The sequence below is a fragment of the Gopherus evgoodei genome, chromosome 1 (assembly GCF_007399415.2).
Source record: "Gopherus evgoodei ecotype Sinaloan lineage chromosome 1, rGopEvg1_v1.p, whole genome shotgun sequence".
Classification (NCBI taxonomy): Eukaryota; Metazoa; Chordata; order Testudines; family Testudinidae; genus Gopherus; species Gopherus evgoodei.
In genome coordinates this window covers 320,830,308-320,851,540 of record NC_044322.1, presented here as the reverse complement: position 1 = coordinate 320,851,540, position 21,233 = coordinate 320,830,308, and the positions used below count along the sequence as shown (strand labels likewise).

The 21,233-nt window shown below is 44.2% G+C and overlaps 1 protein-coding gene across 10 annotated transcripts in view; it reads left to right on the top strand.

The window, feature by feature from the left end:
• Positions 1–1,883: 1,883 nt before the first annotated feature.
• Positions 1,884–21,233, top strand: part of ANKRD7 (ankyrin repeat domain 7) — a 200,836-nt gene continuing 181,486 nt past the window's right edge. For 9 of the 10 annotated variants that reach the window (XM_030549082.1, XM_030549080.1, XM_030549088.1 and 6 more), the window contains exons 1-3: positions 1,884–2,741; positions 11,232–11,346; positions 11,586–11,759. In XM_030549082.1, coding sequence (XP_030404942.1) covers positions 2,545–2,741; positions 11,232–11,346; positions 11,586–11,759 — 486 coding nt within the window. In that variant the 5' untranslated portion in view covers positions 1,884–2,544. Of the gene's footprint in view, positions 2,742–11,231; positions 11,347–11,585; positions 11,760–21,233 lie in introns of those variants that run through there. The other variant, XM_030549084.1, reaches the window with a different exon arrangement.

The window sequence follows — 21,233 nt, the reverse complement described above, 5'->3', positions numbered from 1 at the left end:
ATTAGGGACAAATATGTTATTTTGTCCAGATTAAAAAAAAATCCTTACATCCATTTTGTTGGGATGCTTTAATTCCTTGTGTTTTGGAGCAGGGACTTGAAATTGATATATGTGGGAGCATAGGCGCCGATTCTGTGGGCACTTCGGGGCTGGAGCACCCATGAGGTAAGATTAGTGGGTGCTCTGCATCCACCAGCAGCCTAGCTCCCCGCCCCACCTCGCCTCCTTCTCTGAGCATGCCACATCCCCATTCCTCCGCCTACCTCCCAGTACTTGTCACTGCCAAACTGCTGTAGCAAGCTCCAGGAGTGAGGGGGAGGAGCAGGAACGGAGCACGCTCAGGGGAGAAGGCAGGGAAGAGGTGGGGGCAGGGATTTGGGGAAGGAGTAGAAATAGGGGCAGGAAGGGGGCAGAGTAGGGGTGGGGACTTTGGGGAAGGGGTTGGAATGGGGCCGGGAGCAGAGAGGGGTCAAGCACCCACCAGTGCCAGTAACAGTTAGCGCCTGTTGGTGTCATTGGCCCACTCGGGAGGGTAGAAAGCCACTGTGTCTTAATAAAGCCCCCTTGTTAAGGCCTCAGTGAACCAAAGTCCTTCCATGTTTGAACTCTCAGCGACCTGACAAGCTAGCTTAAAGAATGGAATGTAAGAGGGGCTGACTATCAGCTACAGTGCTGGTACCAAGAGGCACTAATGAGGCCTGTAGGCACCTGGCTAGGGGAGTAGAATAACAAACTAGGATGAGATAGTAGTTTAGAGAAGAGTCACTAACAAGATAGATTAGTAGGTGCCAGGAGTGATTTATCTACTTGGGATAATTGCTTTTGTAACAGTCACAGGGAAAGACGGGAGGGGGGAGAGGGGGGCATGGGGGGAATAGAAACGGCTTGGCTAAGTTATGTATAAAAAGAGAGAAACTGTTTGTATCAGTGTGCATGATCTGAGACGTGCCTGTCTCCGTGCATCTGGTTCTGTTTGAGATCTCAAATAAACTTAGTCTGCTTCTCCACCTTGGTGTGTTCTTTGGCGTGAAGCACACCGGGCAACGAACACCCCCTCTGTTCCTGTCCTCGGGCACCCTGTGTGCTGGCAACACGCCTATGTGTGGGAGTTTCTCCTCTAATGTGAGAGATGTGCACTGAATGAGGCAAGGGTCCTGCGGAACAACAGTATTTGATCACATAGAGACTATATCACAATGCAACCTTAAATGTGGCACTTCCTAACTTCTGAGTGCTTGACTGTGCAATTTTAATAATCTTTTAATGTTGTTTTTGTATAATTACAAATATGTAATGAAATGTACTTTCAGAGTCTTAGAAGACCCTAAGAGCTAAATGAATTAATGGTTGTCTATAATGAGATCGTTTAAGTGAACACAAAGAAACAACAAAACCTGGGTAGCTACTAGAGAGGATTTACAGGTGTGGAAAGAAGTGTTCTGTAAACCTTGGGGATACTTAAATGACCCCTTACCACGGGCAATAGAGATGGTCTTTCAGTTTCGGAACTCGCTTTGCAAACGTTGCCTCAGTGGTCTGGCCCAATGCAAGAGTGGTGTCAAGCAGGGTGACCAGTCTTACGCTGTGTGTCCCAGGGGAGACTTACCAGTATCATGAGTAAGGCCCCCGGGAGCCCCTCGGATCAGGGACTAGGACTGCCAAGCAGCCGCCCTGCGAAGGCAAAGAGGCGGCGCGCCCCCGGCGGCGTGCAGGAGAACGGCGGAGGGATACAAAGGCAGGGCGGCGCAAGCAGCCGCCGGGAGAAGGAAGAGAGGGAAGGCACTTCTGGCCGCGTGCAGGAGAACGGCGGAGGGATACAAAGGCAGGGCGGTTCAAGCAGCCGCCGGGAGAAGGAAGAGAGGCAATGTACCCCTGGCCGCGTGCAGGAGAACGGCGGAGGGATACAAGGGCAGAGCTGGGCTGGCCCGGGGAACAAGCGCGCCCAAGGTCTATCGTGGGGAGGGGAAAGGGGTATGAAGCGCGGAGTGAGGAGGCCGGAGGTGACAGCGAGGGGACGCGGCCTCCAGTCTTGGCTCGTCTCGGGAGAACAAGCAACTTTCCTGAGCCGCGGGCCTCGTCTCAGCCTATTGGGTAGATATTCGTACGGACCGCAGTGAGAACAACTAGGCGGGGCCGCAGAGTTCGCGCTTGCGCGTCGAGCCGCCCATAGTGGCAGCCGCCCTGTCTCCTGCGCATGCGCGATCAGGATTGGGACGCCGTTGCCGTGGCTGCAGAGTGACGGACGGAGCCCCAGGCCTTAGGGGTCCCCCGCCCCACAGCGAGGGGTCGCGGCCCTTCAGCCCCTGGCGTCCTCAGCCAACGCTTCGCGGGAGCCCCGCAGTGAGCGCCCGGCCCGGCGCCGCCTGAGCGCGCGGCTAATCCGGGTTTGGCCGCGGCAGTGGGCGGAAAGTTCCCGACGTTGCGGGCCCGGACGCCCCTGGGGCCGGGGCCTGTGATGGGCGAGGGGACTCCCCGCGGCCCTGCCCCCTTCTGCTGCTGCGCCCGCTGAGCTGGCCAGGCCGGGCCGGGCCGTCCCGCCGGAGGATGAAGAAGATATTCGGCTTCGGGAAGAAGAAGAAGGGTCAGTCGCCATCTGGCCGCGCCTCGCTGCCCGGGGTCGGCTACGAGCTGCGGGAGAAGGAGCTGGGCAAGCTGCACCGAGCGGCCGCCGGCGGGGACCTGGGCAGGCTCCAGCAGCTGCTGAAGAAACACGACATCAACCAGCTGGATAAAGAGAACAGGTAACGGGGGCGGGCGGGGCGCAGTGGCTGTGGCCTTCCCCAGCGCAGCCGCGGCCGGGCACCGCGACTCGGAGCAGCCCCTTCACCTCCCTGTGGCAGGGCTCGCCAGGTGGGGCCAAAGACCCTCTTCCGTAGCTCCAGAGAAGCAGCACTTACATAGGCGCCAGTGAAGTGGGCTGTAGCCCACGAAAGCTTCTGCCCAAATAACTTTGTTAGCCTCTAAGGTGCCACAAAGACTCCTCGTTGTTTTTGTTTTATTGTAAACCAAACCATCAGCTACTCCAGACCAGCGGGTGTCCACCCGCGGGCTGTTTGTGGCTTAATCCGCACACAGCGATGGCCCATGTGACAGCCTCAAGGATGCCACAGGTTATGTGGCTGTGGCTCACATAACTGATAGCAGAATATGGGGTCCCCAATGGTAAATAGATTGAGAACTGCTGTACCCTAATGATGCTGTAGCCTTCCTGTGCAGCATGGGCACGGGTCAGTTGCAATTTAAATTTATGTAAATGATGGATTCTCTGTAACTTTTGAAGTCTTTAAACCATGAGTTAAGGACTTCAGTAACTCAGCCAGAGATGAGGGAGTCTGTTATAGGAGTTGGTGGGTGAGGTTCTGTGGCTGCAAAGGAGATCAGACATTAGATGATCACAGTAGTCCCTTCTGACCTGAAAGTCTATGAGTCTTATGGCTAGAGTGACCAGACATCCCACTTTTAAAGGGACAGTCCCATATTTAAGCCCCCCTGCAAGTGTCCTGACTTTTTCTTAAAAATGGGCAAATTGTCCTGTATTTTCTGTCTCCTCTTGCCCCCCCCCCCACATCAGTACTGGTAGTTTCTGCTGCAGGCTGGATCCTTGTTTGCCAGCCAGTCGCCCACCAGTGGTGAGTGTGGGGGTCCAGTGGCTGATGATGGGGATGGATGTGTAAGGCTGGTGGCGAGGCAAAGCTGCAACGCATGGGGCTGGCCACTCCTCTTGCTGGTCCATCAGCACAGCCCCCATTGGGTTATGGCTCTCGGTCAGCAGGGCACTATCCCCTGTCCCATTTTCAGGCTGGCACTGGCTGCGAGCTGCAGTGGATGGTGAGTGCAGGCAGGCGCTAGGCAGCAGCCAGTTAAGTGTTGTCCACCCATCTACTCCTTATGTGCTCCCCCTCTTGCTGTCCTCTCCCTCCTTTGCCCCTTACTCCCCCTCCAATTCTGCTGCTCCTTCATATGCCCTCAACCCCTGGTCAGAGTGCTTGGTTCACGAACAGCCTGGCCAACGGGCTTCTTCCTTCCTCCACTGCCTCTGGCTGGTCTGGCACTCCAGGAAAGCCCAAGACGCTCCGGCTCGGGGTGCTGGCCAGGAGGAGCTGAGCCAGGCATGTGCCAAAGCCCTGCACAGCACTGACATAGGGAAGCCGCTCCGCCCCTCAACTAAGCTCTGGAGTGGCAGGGTAGGGGGGAAGGGGTTTCCAGCCTGTCTGTGCCCCGACCGTGCAGGCTCCATAGGAGCCCCTCCCCCCCACCTCCCAGGTGTATGGGAGTGTGTGTCACCTCTTGCTTTGTGAACCTTAAATCCTTAAAAATAAGAAGATAAATAAAAATAATGCAACTGCTCAGTATTTCTTTGTAACGGGCTCAGTCAACTTGATGCTATTTTGAACATTAGTTCTGATTGATTGCCATTGAACTCGCTTGAATATGAGAAATTTTACCAGGTATTTTGTATTCAGCATAGGGAAATATGGTCACCTCACTTATGGCAAAACTGTTTACCCCCTTGAAACAGAAGTTCAGGAGCCAGAACGACTCTGTAATATCCTTAAATGTTACCAAATGTATGCACACTTTTAGACAGTTTGGCAGTTTTAAAAAACACAAGTTGCTTGCAGAGCTGTAATGATGCTTTTTAGCGCCTGTGGCGAGCAAGCATGTTTGCATCCCTAGATGTGACCTGTGGTGTCTGCTCGATTTCTGCCTCCCATTTAGCACAGAGGTTTTCAAACTGTTGGGTACACCATCCTAGAGGGCTGCACCCCATAGTTTGAAAACTGTCACCTCCCAACCAGGAGCCAGGGTGCTATGTCAAAAACCGCTACTGACAGATTTTGCTATCAGCAGCAGTTACTGACATCTAAGGATGTTCTCTTTGCCTGCATTGTCACAATTTGCTACCTTTCTCCTTTGTAATCCTCTGGCCCAGGATTAGCAAATTCTGACAGATAGGAGTCACATGTCACAGTTTGCTACTGCTGAACTTTCCCATCCTCTCTGGTCCAGGAGTAGCAAATTGTGACAGGAGATCAACCATCCATCACAATTTACTAACCTGGGCTCTGGCCAATGCAGCTGGGCCCAATCTTGCAAGTGGGTGGGGGCTAATGCTACTGGGCCCAATCTTGCATGCCACCCCAATTTTGGGTGGCTGCCCTGCTTACCCCACCGTAGTATGGCCATGGTTGCTTGGTACAAATTATTTTAAGACTGTTCTTTGCCTTTTGTATCCATTCAAACTCCTGTCCCAACTTTCCATTGGCTGCTTATTTTTCTCCTCTGTCTTGGAAGAAGTTGGAATGGAAGGAAAATTGTAAGGCCACCTGTGGTGCTAACAGCTCCAACAATCAGGAAGGTAGCTTTCTTATAGCACCCTGACAACTATAATTGATGGAACCAAAAGGCACATTTTCTGCCTTTATTTTGTGGAGTAGAAGTACTATTGATGATCCATTGAATTAGATATATTAATACTTAAAAGATTCAGAAAGTTGAAATGTTTAGTAGCAAAAGAAAAGAATCTACAATATTTCAAATGCAAAAGATTCAAGGAGCATATGTGCAATGTAGACAATAGAAGAATTACAGGCTGTAATAAATTAAATATATTTTATTTATTGACACACTGCAAAGTTGACTGGGTTTTCTGTTTGGTGAAATTGTTGTAAGGAAATAAAAATAACTACTCTCTCTAAGCTGGTAATTAGCCAATCATAGTTCATGTTTTGGAACAAGTGATCAACTGATATTGGAATTTTTGGATTCACACAGCAATTAATATGAGAGGTAATGCTTTTGAATGATATTTCTTGCAATCAGATACAGAAGAGAAGTATAAATTATGCAGCCATTAATTTTCAAGCAGAAAGTACAAATCCAAAAATGACTCTATTGTCCCATCATGACAAAATCTACGCTGAACCTTTCAAGCTTCGCATGAAGGCTTGTGCCATGCTATTTTCGTTAGAATCAATGAGAGTTGAGGCCGTGGATAAAGTGTTGCACAGTTGAACCTAGGGGGATTTATATAATATTCTGGTAGATTTTTATAAACAAATACATTTAGTTACACATCCTTGAATATTCATATCACAATTTAGTTTTGGCCTTCTTTTCAAGAAAAATGTTTTGTTTTGTTAAAAGGGTCAGCTATTATGAAAATTACTTTGCCAGTTAGGCCCTGATCCTGCAAGGAGCTCTACCTTATAGAGGACTCTTATAGCAGGATTCAGTGTTAGGACTATTAGAGTTGAGATTAGCACAAAGACAGGACACTGCTTGTGTTTTCTGCTTTGTTTTTTAGTGATTAAAGAATTAAAAGTGATAATTTCCTTATTTTACTCTGCCAATCAGAATTTTTATAAACCCACTCCAGTGAGCGTAGGCTTACATTTGCTGCAGTTGCTAGAAAATGTAATATATATTTTATCTTTACAAAATTCAGAACTGTCTTGAAATTTTGTTACAAAAGCCAATATCCTAACACTTTGGACAGTTTTGGCATTTGAATTATAAGGAGAAATTGCAAATTTGGTTGTTATAGTTGTAGGCCTGGTCTACACTGTGCGTTTATACTGATTTTAGCAGTGTTAAACCGATTTATCGCACCCGTCCTCACAATGAGGCCCTTTATATCGATATAAAGGGCTCTTAAAACCGGTTTCTGTACTCCTCCCTGACAAGAGGAGTAGCGCTGAAATCGGTATTACCATATCGGATTAGGGTTAGTGTGGCCGCAAATCGACGGTATTGGCCTCCAGGCGGTATCCCACAGTGCACCACTGTGACTGCTCTGGACTGCAATCTCAACTCGGATGCAGTGGCCAGGTAAACAGGAAAAGCCCTGCGAACTTTTGAATTTCATTTCCTGTTTGGCCAGCGTGGAGAGTTCACCAGCCCAGGTGACCACGCAGAGCTCATCAGCACAGGTAACAATGCAATCTCCTGAGAATCGAAAAAGAGCTCCAGCATGGACCGCACGGGAGATACTGGATCTGATTGCTATATAGGGAGAGGATTCTGTGCTAACAGAACTCTGTTCCAAAAGATGAAACGAAAAAGCATTTGAAAAAATTTCCAAGGCCATGATGGAGAAAGTCCACACCAGGGACTCAGTGCAGTGCAGAGTGAAAGTTAAGGAGCTCAGACAAGCCTACCAGAAAACCAAAGAAGCAAATGGAAGGTCCGGGGCAGGGCTGAAAACATGTCGCTTCTACACTGAGCTGCATGCAATTCTAGGGGGTCCGCCACCACTACCCCACCCCTGTCCATGGATTCTGAGGTGGGGGTGGTAATCTCAGCCATGGCTGAGGATTCTGCGGATGGGGAAGATAAGGAGGAGGAAGAGGAGGACGAGCTTGCAGAGAGCACACAGCACTCCGTTCTCCCCAACAGCCAGGAGCTTTTTCTCACCCAGCCCTCCCAAGCCACTAGCCCAGACAATGAAGCCATGGAAGCGACCTCTGGTGAGTGCACCTTTTGTAAATATTAAAACGTGGTTTAAAAGCAAGCGTTTTTTAATGATTAATTTGCTCTGAGGACTTGGGATGCATTTGCGGCCAGTACAGTTATGGGAAAAGTTTAACGTGTCTGGGGATGGAGCGGAAATCCTCCAGGGACATCTCCATGAAGCTCTGCTGGGGGTACTCCAAAAGCCTTTGCCGAAGGTTTCTGGGCAAGGCAGCCTTATTCCGTCCACCATGGTAGGACACTTGACCATGCCATGCATGTAGCAAGTAGTCTGGTATCATTGCATGACAAAGCCTAGCTGCGTATGGTCCCGGTGATTGCTGGCATTCAAGCAACATCCATTCTTTATCTCACTGTGTTATCCTCAGGAGAGTGATATCGTTCATGGTAACCTGGTTGAAATTCAGGAATTTAATTAAGGGGACAGAGATGGCCATTCCTACTGGGCTGTTTGCCTTTTGCTTAAAAGAAATCCTTCCTTGCAGGTAACCAAGCGGGGGGAGGGGCGGTAATGGCGCTGAGCTTTTTCGTGTTTGGCTAGCAGGGATCTTCCCTGCTACAAGCTACGCGGTGGGGGGGAAGGGGGGTGATTAGCAGCGATCTTCCATGATACCAGCCACGCGGTGGGGGGAGGGGTAAAGCAATCATCCCAGAGAATTGGATTGAGGGGGTGGTTTCTGCTGCTGCATGTTAACAGGAAAGAAGCAGCACTGAACGGGCTTTGCTTGGTATTTGGGAAAGGAGGGCACTGTGTATATGAAGGCTGCAGAAGCCGAAAGACAGTGGCTTACCATGGCCGCATGCAAGCTGAATTCTGCTGCCCGGACCTGTGTCTGTGAGATCTCTAACACCAGAGCCGCAGGCACTCAATATTAAGATGCAAAATGCAACCTGGTAGTGAAATCACATGTGCTATGTAAGGGGAATAGTGTTGTTCACCGTGAAAGAGTATAAGCATTGTCCTGTAAAATGTATCTTTTTAAATACTTGTCTCCCTTTTTTCCCTCCCTCATGTAGCTGCAAATTTTTCAAGCCTCCCTGCTCCATCCCGAAGGCTATCTCAGACAAGGTGGTGGGGAAAAAAAAGACGTGAGGCGAAATGTTCTCGGAAATCATGGAAGTGACCCTCAATGAAAGAGCTCATCTGAAGGAGTGGGAGGACGTGGTAGCAAATTACAGGAAAGATGCCAGTGAACATGCGGGTAGGAGGGACCAACGTGAGGATAGGAGGGATGAACGTGAGGATAGGAGGGACGCTTGAGATGAGAGATGGCGGCAGGAAGATCAGCGGTGGCGGGATGCAACACTGAGGCTGCTGCGTGATCAAACTGACATCCTCCGACGTCTGGTGGAGCTTCAGGAACAGCAGCAGGGTCAAAGAGTGCCGCTGCAGCCCCTGTGTAACCACCTTCACCCCTCACCATGTTCCATATCTTCCTCACCCAAACGTGTAAGAACGTGTGGGGGAAGGCTTCGTGCACCTGCCCACTCCACCCCCGTGGACAGCCCAACCAAAAGGCTGTCATTACTTTGAAATTTTTTTAGTGGCCTTTTCCTTCCCTCCTAGTCTCCTCCCAAACCACACCCGGGCTACCTTGTCAGTTCTCTCCCTCTTTTTATAATGACTTTTTAATAAAGAATACATGATTTTTAAACCATAGTGACTTTATTTCCTTAAGCAAGCTGTAATCGAAGGGGGAGGGTGGGTTGCTTACAGGGAATAAGTCAATCAAGGGGGTGGGGTTCATCAAGGGGAGACAAACACAACAGTCGCACCGTATCCTGGTCTGTGATGAAACTCGTTTTCAAAGCTTCTCTGATGCGCACCGCTTCATGGTGTGCTCTTCTAATCACCCTGGTGTCTGGCTGTGCGTAATCAGCGGCCAGCTGATTTGCCTCAGCCTCCCACCCCGCCTTAAGGTCTCCCCCTTACTCTCGCAGAGATTATGGAGCACACAGCAAGCAGCAATAAAAATGGGGAAATTGGTTTGGCTGAGGTCTGAGCGAGGCAGTAATGTGCGCCTTTAAACGGCCAAATGCACATTCTACCACCATTCTGCACTTGCTCAGCCTGTAGTTGAACAGCTCCTGAGTACTGTCTAGGCTGCCTGTGTATGGCTTCATGAGCCATGGCATCAAAGGGTAGGCTCGGTCACCCAGGATAACTACAGGTATTTCAGCATCCCCAACTGTTGTTTTTTTGGTCTGGGAAGTAATTCCCTTGCTGGAGCCATTTAAAGAGAGTAGTGTTCCTGAAGATGCGAGCATCATGAACTCTTCCTGGCCATCCCACGTGGATGTTGGTGAAACGTCCTTTGTGATCCACCAGTGCTTACAGCACCATTTAAAAGTACCCCTTGCGATTTACGTACTGGGTGCCCTGGTGCTACGGTGCCAAGATAGGGATATGGGTTCCATCTATCGCCCCCCTACAGTTAGGGAATCCCATTGCAGCAAAGCTATCCACTGTGACCTGCACGTTTCTCAGAGTCGCAACCTTTCGTAGCAGCAGCTTAATGATTGCTTTGGCTGCTTGCATCACAGCAGCCCCCACAGTAGATTTTCCCACTCCAAACTGATTCCCAACTGACCGGTAGCTGTCTGGCTTTGCAAGCTTCCACAGGGCTATTGCCACTCGCTTCTCAACTGTGAGGGCTGCTCTCATCTTGGTATGGCGTTTCAGGGCAGGGGAAAGCAAGTCACAAAGTTCCATGAAAGTGCTTTTTCGCATGCGAAAGTTTCGCAACCATTGCAAATTGTCCCAAACCTGCAAAACTATGTGGTCCCACCAGTCTGTGCTTGTTTCCCGGGCCCAAAATCGGTGTTCAATAGCTAGATCCTGCCCCATTACCAGCAGGATCTCCAGAGCGCAGGAGCCCGCGGTTTGAGAGAATTCTGTGTCCATGTCCTCATCACTCTCGTCGCTGCTCTGCCATAGCCGCTGCCTCCTCGTCTGGCTTTGCAGGTCCCGGTTCAGCGCAGACTGCACAACAATGTGCGAGGTGTTTACAACATCCACGATTGCGGTCTTGATCTGAGCAGGGTCCATGCTTGCTGTGCTATGGCGTTTGCACAGTTCACCCAGGAAAAAAGGCGCGAAACGGTTGTCTGCTGCTTTCACGGAGGGAGGGGTGAGGCGGTATCCAGAACCACCCGCGACAGTGTTTTTTGCCCCATCAGGCACTGGGATCTCAACCCAGAATTCCAAGGGGCGAGGGAGACTGCAGGAACTGTGGGATAGCTACCCACAGTGCAACGCTCCGGAAATCAACGCTAGCCTCGGTACATGGATGCACACTGCCGAATTAATGTGCTCAGTGTGGCCGCATGCACTTGACTTTATACAATCTGTTTTACAAAACCGATTTATGTAAAATTGGAATAATCCCGTAGTGTAGACATACCCTAAGATTCCAATCCTGCAATCTGTTCTGCATTGCTCTGGGGTCCCATTAAAGCACCTTATTTGGGCACAGGAGTTCACCTGTACAGGTCCAGTTGTGGGATCAGCATCTAATAAGTGTATTATTTCAAGGTTATTGTGTTTTTTTTAAAATAGCTATTATCATTTTCAGATTCTTAGTTTTGTAATGTTTTAAAGTACACAAATGTTTTCCATTGGTAATATGGTTTCTTTTTAATCTTATTTTTACAAAATGTAAAATTTGGACCAAATTTAAATTGATATTATTCTTGTAACATAAACATCAAACTTTTATTTGGTTGTCTGTTAATTTGATGTATCAACTTATTTTTAGGACACCTTTGCATCTTGCCTGTGCTAATGGACATTCAGATATTGTTAATTACTTAGTGGACAACAAGTGCAAACTAAATCTGTGTGACAATGATAACAGATCTCCATTGATGAAGGTATGCACATTATTTAATGCAGTTATGTAAGATGTACTGATGTTAAGTGGAAAAGTAATTACAAACTCTGTATTATGGAATGTATAAAGTTACATTACTGTCAGTGGGTATGTAATATAGTATATAAACAGAATGTTAATGCTGTTTTTTATTTATTAATTTCATTAAGTTGTGGCAATTCTAATAAGATGGAATTTAACTTGCAGAATTTATTCTCTCTTTTTCTGTTATGTTCACAGGCAGTACAATGCCAGCAGGAAAAATGTGCAACTATGCTGCTAGAACATGGTGCAGACCCTAACCTTGTGGATGTTAAGAGCAACACTGCCCTTCACCTGGCTGCCCAGACTGCTAATATATCTCTAGTAGTACAATTGCTTGAGTACAATGCCCATATTGATTCACAGAATAAGGTAATTCCTTATTTTTAGAAAAAGAGAGCAAGAAAAATTGTAGATTTCAACTTCTAGTTTGGTGTATGTTTTTAAAGAAAGAATAACCCTCATTTTTGTCTTAAAATGGTATTTTAAAATTTCTTTTAAAATCTGTTTTAATCAGAATCTTGGTATATAAATTATAGGTAAAGTAGCACTTCTGGGTGGGGGTGACTAGCCAAATGTTCCTCCCCCAGGCCTCCTGCAGAGCCAGGACTTTGGGGGACATGGCCTCAGCGGTCTCTGTGATCCCTCTCGGGAGTACTGTGTGGCCTGGAGCCATACTCATAATTTTCCTGAGGCCAGTGAAGAGGCTGAAGTTGGTTCCTTATTCCTGGTTACATTTTCCAAGTTTCTTATTTGTGCTACCAGCTCCTCATGTGATTCCCAGTTCCTTATTCCAAGGCCAAAAAATTACTGAGAAATTTATTAAATTTTTAGAAATGTCATCAAATTAATGTGATTGTGATAAAAAATTAAATTCCTATTTACCTAATTGTTTATTAATTAATCAAGGAGCTAGGAAATAAATCTTTTAGTTTGTAAGGTGACACTGGACTCCTCGTTTTTTTGTGACGAAATAAGTTTCAGGTCACCCTAAGTGACACATCCCTCTGACAGTCAGACAGTTCTGAAGGACTTGAGACATGCCACTCACTGACCCAAAACTTTGTTCCTGAGCAATTTGCTGCTAAATTCATGCTCCCACCCCACTTCCATATTGTACATAGGGCTTGAATAAAGAACTGGATTTTGACACAGTATCTAACAAAATTCGTTTTGATCGTCCCAAGTGACCCATTCCTGTGATTGTCAGACTGTTTTTGAGGGATCTGTGACATGCCACTCCCAGGTCTGAAGTTTTTATTCTTTTGCAATATGCAATATCCCACCCCATCCCACTTCCATATTATAAAAAAAGTGCTTGAATAAGGAGCTGGATTTTAACTGGCTGTATGAGATAAAATGAGTCTCAGGTCATCCCAAATGACATGTTTCTATAAGTGTTATACACTTCTGAAGTAACAGGGACATGCCATTTGCTGACACGAAGTTCATTAGACGTATGCTCCTGCATGTTGCATTCCCACCCTGCTTCCAGATTGTAAATAGATTTTGAACAAGGAGCTGGGTTTTGACTGGCTGTCTGGCGAAACATGTATTGAGTCATCAAAATGACAGTTCCTGAGACTGTTACTTTGTTAGGAAGAGATAAAGATATGTCACTTTTAGATGTGATCCTTTATTTCTGGTCTGACAAATAGCAACAAAGAGTCCTGTGACCCCTTATAGACTAACAGACGTTTTGGAGTTTTCACCCACGAAAGCTCATGCTCCAAAACATCTTAGTCTGTAAGGTGCCACAGGACTCTTTGTTGCTTTTACAGATCCAGACTAACATGGCTACCCCTCTGATATCTGACAAATAGATTATCCCAATTTTTATTGTGTATTTTCTTTCTTAGTTAACATAACATATGCATGTGAAAAACAACAAAAAGCTATATTTAATCAATTTGTTGCAAATCCAGCTGTAATGTTTTCACAGAAATTACATGATAGTTGCACGTGAAAGTGCCAGTAGGAACTTTGGTTTATTGTTAGACAAATTTAAGAATAGGAAAAATGGCTAAATTTTATTGAAATTTGTTTAATAAATGTTTTTATATCTTTAACAAAATTAGAGTTGTTTTGATCTTTACTAACAAAAATAACATGAAGACCCTGCATGGGCACAGTTGGCTCCCAAATAATCTTGTTTATTAACTATATGCAAACATACCATGCCTAGATTAATGCATACTGCTGTCCTGAATGGTGTCTAAAATATAGAAAACAGTGAACACCACTAGAATGCTCGCAAACTATTTCAAGGAATACTACTTTATTCCTGAATACTACAATTAATTGAACCAGCTAGTGTCTTTAGTGTTGCTATAAGACTCTTACAACTGCCACGTGATTTGGTACACTTCACTGGAATTTGGAGAACTTTACCTGTGGCTCGAATATCTCCACCCCCTTTCCTTTCTAATTCTAAAATTCTGTCATAGAAATGCCAGCCCTGAGGTTGAGCAAGTTTGTGGGAACATACAAAATGTTTCTCAGCGCTGTATGTTATCCCAACAACCTGTGATAACACCTTTGTTTAATGAACTTTACTGTTTACACAAATAATGTTGATGACTTCTGTTGAATTAATCAATATTTGAAACATTATTTTAAATATTAATGCTATATGCAAGCTACTTTGTATAGTTCTGCAGCGACGGCAGATGAGGGTATTTTTCTGGACTAGGGACGTTTTGTTTTTGTCTAAATAATCAGCGATTGGTATTTGAAAACATGTAGGTCACTACTTTGAGAGAGATCCTCCAAAATGCATCGTGTTTTCTTTCAGCTTACTTGCTGTCATACACAGAAATCTTTGAAGGGAGTAGGCAAGGGTTAAATTTTTAAATCTTTCTTGTGATCAGACTTATCTGCAAGTGTAATGAGTAAGATGCATGTTTCACTATTAATGAAATGACGTACTCCAATTAACGTAATCCATTGCACTTGTTCACATTAATTCTGAAATTATGAAATAAGTAAATAATTTGCTATTTACTTTATTGTAATACAGTATTTTAAGTGAGCAGTTGTTGCTGTTGTTGTTAGTGCTGATCAGTGGCGACACCTATATTTAAGCATTCCCAAGGATTTGTGTGATAAGACACTGATTACCCAGAAAGGAAATTTCTGCATGAATTTCTGCATAATTTGGTGCTGTCTGCCCTCCATAGGGAAGTTCTTATGGTCTTTAATCCTGACACAGCCAACTCCTGCACCAAACATCCAAATGGAGTGGGAAGCTCTGATAAAGATATGTGTGCAGAAGGTTTAGTAACAGAGTTTGATAGATTGAAAAATGTTTGGATAGGAGGGGGGATCACTAGCTCATCGGAATCTGACTTCTTGTATATCACCATAACATTTTATCCAGTTACCTTTGTATTCAGCCCTGTACCAATTTGTGTTGATTAAATATATTGTCTAGAATGACATCCACTCTTGATTTACAGATATCAAGAGATGGAGAATTCATTACTTCTGGTGATAGTTTGTTCTAATGATTCATCATCCTCTCTATTAAAAATTTGTGCCTAATTTCTCATTTGAATTTGTCTAGCTTCAGCTTCCAGCCATTATTTCTTATTCTGCCTTTTGTCTTTAGTACTGTTTTTTGTACACATGAAGGTACTTACATTTCATAATCAATTCATGTCTCAGTCTTGTTTTTGATAAGCTAAACAGATGGAGCTCTTTGACTCTCATCCCAAGGCATTTTCTCCAGCCCTCGAATCGTTTTTGTGGCTTTCTTCTGTGCCCTGTCCACTAATTCAACGTTTGTTTTAAAATGTGGACAGCAGAACTGTATGCAGTATTCTAGTATCAATCTCACCAATGCCATAAACAGCGATAAAAATCACCTCCATGCTCCTATTCAGTACTTCCATTTGTACGTACAAGGATGACATTGGCCATTTTCCCCACAGGATCACACTAGGAGCTCATTTTCGGTTGCTTGTCTACATCATTAATGATTTGGATAATGAAATATAGAATATATTTATAACATTTTTGGATGACACCACCCTGGGAAGGATTGCAAGCTTTTGGTGGCAGAGTTAGAATTCAAGATGACCTTGACAATCTGGAGAATTGGTCTGAAATCAGCAAGATGAAATTCAGTAAAGTCAAAAGTACTACATTTAGGAAGAAAAGATCAAATGCACAAATACCCAGTTATTCCTCATTTTGTAAGTGACAGTACTACAGAAAAGGATGTGCAGGTTACAGCAGATCACAAATTGAATGTGATCCAGTAGTGTCATTCAGTGGCGAAAAAAGCCAACATAATTTTGGGGTTTATTCACAAGAGTGTTGTATGCAAGATATGGGAGGTAATTATTCAGGTCTACTCAGCGTTGGTGAGGCCTCAGCTGGTGTGATGTGGCCAGTTCGGGGCACCACACTTTTAAAAAGATGTGTAGAAATTGGAGAGAGTCCAGAGGAGAGGAACAAAAATGATAAAATTTTAAGAAACCTAATCTCTGAGGAAAGGTTTAAAAACACTGAGTATGTTTAGTCTTTGAGAAAAGAAGACTGGAGAGGGACCTGAAAAGTCTTCAGATATGTTAAGGAAGGTAATAAAGAGGATGGTGATCAATTGTTCTCCACATCCACTTATTGTAGGACAAGATATAATGGGCTTAATCTATGGCAGAGGAGATTCAGGTAAGATTATGAAAAACTTTCTAAATATAAGGATAGCTAAGCACTAGAATATGTTATCAAGGGAGATTTATGGAATCTCTGTCATTGGAGGTTTGTAAGAGTGAGTTAGAAAAGCACGTCAGGGATGGTTTAGATCAGTGGTTCTCAAACTTTTGTACTGGTGACTCCTTTCACATAGCAAGCCTTTGAGTCCGACCCCTCTTATAAATTAAAAACATTTTTGTATATTTAACACCATTATAAATGTTGGAGGAAAAGCGGGGTTTGAGGTGGAGGCTGACAGCTTGTGAGCCCCTGAGGGGTCCTGATCCCCAGTTTGAGAACCTCTGGTTTAGATATACTTGGTCCTGCACTGGGGATTGGACTAGATGACCTCTTAAGACCCCTTCAGACTGTACATTTCTCTGATTCTGTGACCACTAAATCCTTTTCAGAATCATTGCTTTCCAGGATCCAGTCCCCCATTCGGTAGGTTATCTTCATTCTTTATTTTTAGATGCATTAAAACCTATTTTGTTTGAATCCAGATTGCTTTGTAGGATTGCTCTCTTCTCATCACTATTTACCTCTCTGCCAGTCTTTGTCATCCACAAATTTTATCTGCAGTGTCTTGATGTTTACTTATTGTTGGTGAAAATGTTGAGTAGCATTGGGCATAGTCGGCATCCTTGCAGAACCTCACTAAAAACTCTCATATTCATTGATGACTCTCCACTGACAACTACAATTTGAGACCTGTCAATTAACCATTTCTTAATCCATTTAATGAATGCTTCATTGATATGTTATAGTTCTAACTCTTTAATCAGAATGTTGTGTGGAAATAAGTCAAAGTATATTACATATTCTTCCACCGAGGTTCTTATACCGCACTCATCACCAGCATCTTCTATTAGTGCATTAAGCAATGCGATTACACGTCTGTCATATGGTGTTCGGTCTCTCATCCTCCCCAGGCATAGCAGCTTGTGTAGCACAGTGTCTTTTGTTTTGGCAGTGTTTTAAGTTTTTTTTGATTTTTTTTATTAAACACATATCAACAGGTATGTTTATGTTAGAGAAGGCAAGGTCAAAGAAATGAGCCTTGCAATTTGAGCAGAAAGTGGTGAGGCTTGTGATGGTGGTTAGTTCCTGAGGGAATTCATTCCACAGTGTGGGACCAGCCCCAGAGAGAGTTCTGTCTACTACACAGACAAGCTCTACCCTTATTGTAGAGAGTTTCATTGTGCCTGAGGAGCAGAGTTGTTGACCAATGTCTTTGTTTTGGAGTGTAGGAAATGATTTAGAAATCCTGAGTCTAGGCCACTGAGCTCCTTGAAAATAAGGACTGAGACCTTAAATTTGATTTGAAATTCTATGGGAAGCCAGCATCAAGAGTGGAGAACAGCTGTGATGTCTTCATGATAGCCTTTGTTGCTGAGGAGATGTACTTCAGCATTCTGTACTAGATGGATTTTTCAAAATGCTGAAGTCTTCATGTCTTGGTATATCACATTGCTATAGTCTAGCTGAGTGGTGACAAAGGTATGAATAATCAAGGCCAAGTCATAGTCTTCTAGGGTGGGATGGAGTCTCCTAGTCATGTGGAGAGGGTAGAAAGCATTACTCAAAGTTGCTGCTATGTGAGAACTTAGCAACAGTGAGGAATCCAGGAGTATTCCTAAACTATGGATCTAATAGACTAACTGTGGGTGTGCAGCTTCAACCGAAGGAGACTGCACTGTGGCTGCAAACCCTTTGTCTTAATCAATCACACTTATAATGTCATCAAAGAATGAAATCGGATTTGTTTGACAAGACTTATTTTACATAAAACATATTGATTGGAATTAATTATATTCCTGTTCTTTAATTCCTTAGCAACTGAATCCCATATAAGCATTTCCATTTTTATTTTTATGTTTTTGGTCTGGGATTGATGTCAGGCTTACTGGCTTATAGTTACTCAGGTCATACTACTTGCACTGTGTGAATATTGGCACAAGATTAGTACTCAGGAATTTCCTTAGGACATAGATTTCCTGAGTCAACTCTTCTAGGATTCTTGGGTGCGAGTTATTAGGGCATGCTGATGGACTCGAAAGTAGTTCATCAGCCTCGTGATACAAATATATCATCCTGCTTCTTTTCAAACATGGAACAGAAATATGTACAGTACTGAATATTTTCTGCCTCATTAACAATTTACTATCTCCATCTAATAATATGCCTTTTAGGTCCTGGGGAATTCTGCACCAAAAAATTAAAAATCCATGCACAATATTTTAAAATTCTGCATATTTTTATCAATATAATGCAATATAATCAGCTGGTTTCAATATTTTGGGGAATTTATTTAAACTACATACAGTGGATGGAGAATGGGAGTGGGGAGCGTTTGAGGAAATCACCAAACCCCCTCTGTCTATTAGAAATGTAGCTGGTATTGACCCTTTACTTCTAGTTATTAATCAACAAATTATGCAGCCATATGCTCAGTGTTAAATCATAGGCAACTGAAGAGCAAATGAGGGCTGGGGACTCAAAACTCACAATTTATATTGGGCTACTTGACCATCTCCAAAAGGAGCACATTTTGATAGGAAATTTTTTCACTCCAAAAATTTAGACCAGTTCTAATCACTAAAGCACATGAGCATTTATAAGGCCATATTGTCCTTTACAATAAGGGTCCTTTATACTACTCTGGCAAAGTAAAGGAGCCTTAAATTTTTACACGTTTTTTACTCTGGGGGAATTCACTAGAACAATGGGAACAATTCACTAAACAGGCAGGCTGCTACATTCTGCTCCACCTGAGGGAACAGAGCCTGCCCCATGCCTACCTCTTCAGAAACACCCCAAAGCCCTGCCCTTCCACGCCAAGTGTGCCGCAATAGCGAACAAGAAGGATAGAGTGTCTCTCTCTCTTACATGCATGACTGCCCAGCTCTCCCGCTCGCGTGGTGATTTATGTCTCTATTGGCTGCTCTGGGTGCACAAACCAACCTGCCTGTGCTGCTGGGAGGGAGCACATGACGGCTCTTGCAGCTTCCCTTTGCTTCCCTGTCAGATGTCATTTTTCTGCTGGGAAGCATAGACATCTTTGGGGGCCATGAATTCGGCGCATGTTCAGTGACACAGAATTTCCCCAGGAGTAGCCTTTACCCCAGTACCATTGCTAGATTTTTTTTAAGCTCTTAATATTCTTTTATAAACTCCTTATTGTCTTTAGCCCTGCCAGCCATAGATTTTTCCCTGTTGTCTGAAGCTTCCCTCTCAATTTTCTACACTTCATAACTTCTAATTTCCCTATTTTCTATAAGTCATGTGCGGCTTTTATTTCTAATTGCTGCTCCACTTCGACAGTGAACCAGGATGGCTTTTAACCAAGTTGTCCTCCTTCTAAGCATGACATTTTGTCCATCTATAACTCTTCTTAAAGATCTCCCAATTTTCATGAACAATTTTTTTTCTCCCAATCAGTTTCATTCATAATTTTCCTCAGCTTTGAGAGATTAGCCCTTTGAAACATCAGGTGTGTGTGTGTGTGATGTGTGTGTGTATGTATGTAGGTGTGTTATCTAATATGACATTCAATATGGATAAACAGAAGATTGTTTCAACTACTTTGGTAGTTGAAACAATCTTCTGTTTATCCATATGAATGTAATCAGGTCATGATCACTGGTCTCTACGCAACCACTAACATCCAGCCCAGTGACTAATTCATCTTTATCTGTTATAATGAGGACATAAATAGTTACTTCATGTTGGGTGCAACACCCTTCTGTGTTAATTATAGATCATAATTTCCTAAACTTTGAATAGCTGGAATGAGTTTTATTACTAGCTGCATGAACCTCCCGCATATGTCTCCAAACTGAACTCCCCTATAACCACACCATTTATGTCAATGCATTAAGCACCTGTAAGGAGTAACTCATCCTGTTCTGGGATTTCATTCAGTGCCATGTAACCGACTCTCATCAGACTCCATCACGGACTTTATTAGTTAGCACATTGATCCATATGGATTCAAGATCTGGTGGTTTGGAGTTATCAGTAACTCTAAAACACAGGTAACTGTGTCTTTAATATAGAGTGCCTGCTCTCCCCCTCTTTTACCCATTCTAGTCTTCCTAAATAGGTTATACCCAATCCCACCATTCCCTCCAAGTTTCAGTAATGCCAATTATATAATTTTTTCTCATCAATGAGAGTTTTCTGATTCCTGTTGGTAGCATGTTATAGAAGCAATTAAAAATATCATCTTGTTGTGTTGCCACATCAATTTAGTCTGTTTGTGCCATCTTGAGGTTTAACTTTTGTACCATTGTTTTCCTTCTTAGCACCTTCCACTTGTGTTAGTTGTTAATGCCCTTGCAGCTGCTCCAGCTAGTTTCCAACCAAGACTAGCACCCTACTTGTGAGATGCAGGCCATCCTATATGTAAGCCCCCCTCCCACTGGAGTGTGGCCTAGTGTTTCACAAAATGAAACCTTCAGCCCCTCACACCAATTGTGTAGCCCAATAGTTCTCTTCCAGTATTTTCCCCCTTTTCTCACTTACTGGATTGGTAGATCCTCCACAAAAATTGCTTTCTTTTCTTCTACTCCCTTCCAAGATGCTTGAGGTCTTCTATATCTCAGTAATTCCATGGATGCTGAGTTTATTGGTTTCCAGCATGTATCACCATCAGTGGAGACTTGGCAGACAACCTCATAATCCGTCTAATCCTCTCATATCATCACCTCCATGGAGATAGCACGCTGTCCTGTTGTCCTTGTATCCCTTGCTGAATTTTCTGTCCATTCTTCTTAATGTGGAATAATCAGTTATGATTGTTTGAATTCTTAGAATGCTTGAAGAAACTCTCTCGGTTACTGTTTATTTATACTGCAAGGATACCACCCGTCAAGTGTGATCCCTGTAGCTTTCTGTTCCATTCCTCCAAAGAAGTTCTTTTATGGTTGACTGGCTAAGTATCTGAAAATGTTTTGATATTTCTAGACACAAGGTGAGTAAGGTAATATCTTTTAATTGGATGAGATTCTGTTGGTGAGAGAGACAGACTTTCGAGTTACACAGAGCCTCTTTATCAGGTCACCCTTTTAGTCGAACTGAATGCCTCCTGGCTCTTTTCCTTTCTAGGTCACCGATTGCCTGTTTGCCCCTGCTGGTTTCTACTCT